Source organism: Cebus imitator, unplaced genomic scaffold (genome assembly GCF_001604975.1).
Source record: "Cebus imitator isolate Cc_AM_T3 unplaced genomic scaffold, Cebus_imitator-1.0 Scaffold88, whole genome shotgun sequence".
NCBI classification, from domain to species: domain Eukaryota; kingdom Metazoa; phylum Chordata; class Mammalia; order Primates; family Cebidae; genus Cebus; species Cebus imitator.
In genome coordinates this window covers 1,725,934-1,732,274 of record NW_016107403.1, presented here as the reverse complement: position 1 = coordinate 1,732,274, position 6,341 = coordinate 1,725,934, and the positions used below count along the sequence as shown (strand labels likewise).

Below are 6,341 nucleotides of genomic sequence, written 5' to 3'. Positions count from 1 at the left end.
TTTAGACAAAGTCTTGCTCTGTTGCCCAGGCTGGAGTACAGTGGCACAATCTCAGCTGACTGCAACCTTCTCCTCCTGGGTTCAAGCGATTCTCCTGTCTCAGCCTCCCGAGTAGCTGAGTAGCCTCCCAAGTAGGCACACACCACCAGGCCTGGCTATCGCACTTGGCCAATACTTTTATTTAAATACTTAAAGTATTAATACTTAAATATTTAAGGCATAAATACTATTTCTTTTCTGAGTTACCTAAGGCATATCTCATCAAATAATTTAAAGCATTAAAAACCTTATTGCATTTCTGGAAAAGTAGTAGTGTCTTATAAAGATGTGCCCCGGGAGGCCACGGCACCTAGGTTCCAAGTCCAGCTCCATTTTGGATGATTTACAGCAAGTTAAATAATTTTCAAATTTTTGGCCAGGCGTGGAGGCTCACGCCTGTAATCCCAGCACTTTGGGAGGCCAAGGTGGGAGAATCATGAGGTCAGGAGATCAAGACCATCCTGGCCAACATGGTGAAACCTCGTCTCTACTAAAAATACAAAAATTAATTGGGCATGGTGGCATGCATCTGTAGTCCTAGTTACTCTGGAGGCTGAGGCAGGAGAATCACTTGAACCCAGGAGACGGAGTTTGCAGTGAGCCAAGATCATGCCACTGTACTCCAGCCCGGTAACTGAACGAGACTCCATCTCAAAAAAAAATTTTTTTTTTCCATTTCTAAATCTTTCAGATTAAAAGAATTCAAAGAATTCAGTGTAAGATTCTTCATCTTTTGTTATGACAGTAAAATGCTGTTTAAAGTGTTCTGATGAAAGACTCCCAGGTTTTAATGCTGGCTTTGCCACTTATCAGCAATGTGACTACGACAAGTTACTTAACCTCTCTTTCCTTCAGTATCTCTATCTGCAAAATGGAGACAATAATAGTACATGAAAGTTGGTGTGATGACTAAATGAATACAGATTAAGTTCTACAACAATGAACTGGCACATATAAGAAAAATTCAAATTCTCTCTCATACCACATAGAATTTTAATGGTTGATCTAAAATTCTCAACTATATTCAATAATTCAAAGTTTTATTAGTCTAAAGTTATTAGACTAAACTGCTCTTTTTTTTTTTTTTTTTTGAGACAGAGTCTCACTCTGTTGCCAGGCACTAGGCTGGACTGCAGTGGCATAATCTCGGCTCACTGCAACCTGCAACCTCCGCCTCCCAGGTTCAAGCAACTCTCCTGCCTCAGCCTCCTGAGTAGCTGGGACTACAGGCGCACTCAGGCCCAGCTAATTTCTGTATTTTTAGTAGAGACGAGGTTTCACCATGTTGGCCAGGATGGTCTCGATCTCTTGACTTCGTGATCCGTCCGCCTTGGCCTCCCAAAGTGCTGGGATTACAGGCTTGAGCCACCAGGCCCGGCCTCATTTTTTTAATTAGTTGGATTTTTATGATATTTGAAGATTATTTCCATTATAATTTCACTAGATATTGGCCAGGGGTAGTGGCTCACACCTGTAATCCCATCACTCTGGGTCAAGGCAGGCAGATCACTTGAGGTCAGCAGTTCAAGACCAGACTGGCCAACATGGTAAAAAATCATCTCTACTAAAATTACAAAAATTAGCCAAATGTGGTGGCCCACACCTGTGGTCCCAGCTACTCAGGAGGCTAAGGCAGGAGAATCACTTGAACCTGGGAGGCAGAGGCTACAGTGAGCCAAGGTTGTGCCACTGCACTCCAGCCTGGGTGATAGGGAGAGACTCTGTCTCAAAAAAAATAAAAATAAAAATAAATTTCACTACATATAGTCCAAAGAAGGCAATCTAGCCACTACGTTAACCATTATCTTTCTTGGCTCAACTCTTGAAATCTATTTAAAGAGAGGAAAAACGTCTAATTACTATCAGAACCACAGATGAGATGTATGCATAACTCTGCTCAAATCCTTATTCTTCTGCCATACCTTGGTTATAGTCACTTAGGCTTCAACTATCTCCTAGTCCTAAATTCCTACTAGACAATCAATAGAACTATTCATTTTGCCTGATATTGTTAGTAATCCTTTTCAAACACTGCTTTAATTCCCTAACTTAAAATGTATATAAAGAAAAAAATAGGCCAGGCAAATGGCACATGCCTTAATCCCAGCACTTTGGGAGGCCGAAGCAAGCAGATCACTTAAACTCAGGAGTTTGAGACCAGCCTGAGCAAAAATGGCAAAACCCCATTTCTACAAAAAAAAAAAAAAAAGTAAGTATATATATACATACACAAAAATTAGCTGAAGGTGACAGTGCGTGTCTATAGTCCCAGCTATTCAAAAGGCTGAGGTGAGAGGACCATTTGAGCCTGGGAGGCTGAGACTACAGTGAACTGAGATCATACCACTGCACTCCAGCCAGGGCAACATAGTGAGATCCCGAGAAAGAGAAGAAAAGAGCCGGCGCGGTGCCTCGTACCTGTAATCCTATCACTTTAGGAGGCTGAGGTGAGTGAATCACCTGAGGTCAGGAGTTTGAGACCAGCCTGGCTAACATGGTGAAACCCCGTTTCTACTAAAAATACAAAAAATTGGGCCGGGCACGGTGGCCCACCCCTGTAATCCCAGCACTTTGGGAGGCCGAAGTGGGCAGATCACGAGGTCAAGAGATCGAGACCATCCTGGCCAATATGATAAAATCCAGTCTCTACTAAAAATACAAAAATTAGCTGGGCATAGTGGCGCATGCCTGTAGTCCCAGCTACTCAGGAGGCTAAGACAGAAGAATCATTTGAACCCAGGAGGCAGAGGTTGCAGTGAGCTTAGATGGTGCCACTGCACTCCAGCCTGGTGACAGAGCAAGACTGTGTCTTTAATACACACACACACACACACACACACACACACACACACACACACACACACACAAAATTAGCCAGGTATGGTGGTGTGCACCTGTAATCCCAGCTACTTTTGGGAGGCTGAGGCAGGAGAATCACTTGAACCTGGGAGGCAGAGGTTGCAGTGAGCAGAGATCACACCATTGCACTGCATCTTGGGCAACAAGAGCGAAATGCCATCTCAAAAGAAAAAGAAAAAAGGGGAAGGAAAAAGAAAAAGAAAAGGAAAAGGAAAGGGAAAGGAAGAAAAAAGGAGGGGAGGGAAGGGGAGAGGAGAGGAGGGAAGGGAAGGGGAGGGAAGAAAGTGGAAAGGAAAGGAGGAAAGAAAGGGGGAGAAAAGGGAAGAAAAGGGGAAGGCAAAGGGGAAAGGGAAGGGAAGGGAAAAAAATAATTGCACACTATCTTATCCTATACAGGGCTTCAAGGTTTGTACTCACCATAAGCCAAAGATCAGAAATACATCAGACCAAAAAAAGTACTTGGCAAAACTAAAAATTGTTTGCTAAATATTTTTATTTCGGAAGGAAATAAGGACCAATAACTGTGCCAGAAACTTTACATACATTATTTCATTCTAATAACCCTAGGAAATAGACTTTCTTATCCTAGTTTATAAAGAAATAAACAAAGGTTTAATGAATTTAACATAACTTGCCCAAGGTCATCAATTTGAGCAGATGCAGAGTCAGGGACTCACTGAAATAAAAGCACATTATTTTCTTGAGGTTTAAATAAGACGATACTTGCTAAGAGACTTATTAACTTATTTGCAGTCAGAATCCTTACCTAGGGCAGTAGAAAAAGTTTTAAGAACAGTTTAAACAGAAGGATTTACCACTTAATTATGAAAAAATTAATTTTTCTATTTTAATCTAAAATTCTTATTAGGTATGCACATAAACAAATGCCATATGTACATGATTTGATAAGATTTGTAGAATACTCAAACAACTTACCTTTGGTGCACGCACACAGCCTGTCTGTGCCAGAGCAGTAAATCACAGAAACAAATGTGTCCTGTTCCTCAGTGCCCTCCTTTTTGGGAGGCTCCACTTTGGCCAAAATTTCAAAGTTTGAAAGGTCTAGTATTTTTAGATATCCTCCCTGAGTGGTTATTACCAGGTGTCCAAGAGTAGAAATGTCAGATGTTTTTTCTCTCTCAAAGCCATTCTTTGAGGTTAACTGCATATCCTCAATAGGTTCCTCACAGTCATCCTCTCGATTATCCAATATATCTGGTGGAAGCAAAATGAGCGAGGTAATTGTGTCCTGGGGATCTTTGATATGTTGTATTTTTATTGGCTCCTCTTCTAAGGTCACTATCCGAGTGGCATAATTCATTTTATAAAGTACTAAATATCCACCACTAACATTCCTCTGCTCAGGCTGAATTATCAAAGGAGTCTGTACATCTGCTGGTGATTCATGTGAGATTACACTAATATTTGCACCATTCACTACAGCAAGATTTGATTCCAGCTCACCTTTCCGTCTATTACATAGTGCAGAGTTTAATTTATTTAAATTATTCAAGGCCTCTACTTGATTTATTGCACTCAAGGATTCAACAGGGCATGTCCGCAGCCCTACCAACAAATGAATTCCATCAGCACAAGGAGTTATTGAGTCTATACAAAGATTCTCCTCCTCTGCAAACTTTGGCAGCCTCAAGCACTGAACCAAAGTCCCAGGTTTGGGAAACACAGAGTTCCACTTCTCAGAATCCGGAGAGGTAAGGTTGGCTGTTGCATCTGCAAATTGTTGTATGTAAGTCACAGGAGGATCCTGCAATAACAACTGCTCCTGACTATCCAGCTCCATTTCAATAATCTGTGGAACCGTAAAACCATCATCATGCAAACTTTTACTCATAATATTGTTTATCTGTGAAAAGATCTTTCCTGCTTTCTCATCAGATTCCTTGATGCTATAAAGAAGCAAAACCGGTAAAGTCCTCCTTACCAAAGGAGAATTTAGATCTGAATTAGTGCAGGATTCATTGTCAGTTGACCCTTGTTCTGATATACTTTCACCCTGAGTTCTGCTTAAACCATCCAGTGACCTGTGAGAATTACTACTAATGGGTGAGGTAGCAGGAGATTTATATGTTAATAAACCTCCAGCTAATAAACACGGAAAAGGAATGTTGTGTTGTTCCTGGTGCTTTTCCTTTGTCTTTTCACTCTTAGAGTTTGTTACACAAGGATTTGCCCCAAGTTCTTCAAGATCCTTAACAGTATCTTCAAGCACATTTGCAACAATCTCCCACTGAAGTTTTTCTGGCTGTTGGAGAATGCTGAGTGCTGTTATATCAAGGCTTACTTCCATGGCTTCCTTCTGTGACGTATGCCCTTTAAAAAGGAACAATATTCATTAGATATAACCTTATAAGTATAAATAAAAACCTGTGGTTTAATGTTTTCATTAATTTTTTTCTTCTCATCCAGTCAGTACATTATGAATATATAAGTTAAAATTTTTATTCATTTATTTATTTTTGAGAGTCTTGCCCAATCGCCTAGATTGTAGTGCAGTGGTGCAATTTTGGCTCACCACAATCCCCATATCCCAGGTTCAAGTGATTCTAGTGCCTTAGCCTCCCAAGCAGCTGGGATTACAGGCACACACCACCACGCCCAGCTAATTTTTATATTTTTATTAGAGTCGTGGTTTCACCATGTTGTCCAGGCTGGTCTCAAACTCCTGACCTCAAGTGATCCACCCACCTCAGGCTCCTAAAGTGCTGGGATTACAGGCATGAGCCACCATGCCCGGCCTAAAAAAATTTAAAGTACAGTCAGAGTCAGCCCTCCATATTCACAGGGTCTACATCCATGGATTCAACTAACTGCAGATGGAAAACATTTTTTTTTAAAAATGGATGGGTGCAGCTGGGCTCGGTGGCTTACGCCTGTAATCCCAACACTTTGGGAGGCTGAGGCAGGTGGACCACGAGCTCAGGAGATGGAGATCATCCTGGCTAACATGATGAAACCCTGTCTCTACCGCAAATACAAAAAAAAAGTAGCTGGGCGTGGTGGTGCACACTGTAGTCCCAGTTACCTGGGAGGCTGAGGCAGGAGAATTGCTTGAACCAAAGAGGTGGAGATGGCAGTGAGCCGAGATCGCACCACTGCACTACAGCCTGGGTGACTGTTCAAGACTCCATCTCAAAAAAAAAAAAAAGGATGGGTGCTTCTCTACTGAACATGTACAAACTTTTTTGTCATTAAACAACAGAGTATAATGACTTTTTACTCAATATTTACATTGTATTAGGTATAATAAGTAATCTAGAGACCATCTAAAGTATACAGGAAGATGTAGATGTGCGTAAGTTATAAGCAAAAACTACATCATTTTATACAAGGGAAGTGAGCATACCTGGATTTTGGTATCTAGAGAGGGTCCGGGAACCAATTCCCCATAGATACCAAGCTGTTTTTTTCCTCTTTTTTTTTTT

General features: G+C 41.2%; 1 protein-coding gene across 1 annotated transcript in view; it reads right to left on the bottom strand.

The window, feature by feature from the left end:
* The window catches only part of BIRC6 (baculoviral IAP repeat containing 6), a 262,197-nt gene that overhangs the window by 192,376 nt on the left and 63,480 nt on the right, over window positions 1-6,341 (bottom strand). The window contains exon 10 of the mRNA XM_037740766.1: window positions 3,835-5,247. Coding sequence (XP_037596694.1) covers window positions 3,835-5,247 — 1,413 coding nt within the window. The remainder of the gene's footprint in view (window positions 1-3,834; window positions 5,248-6,341) is intronic.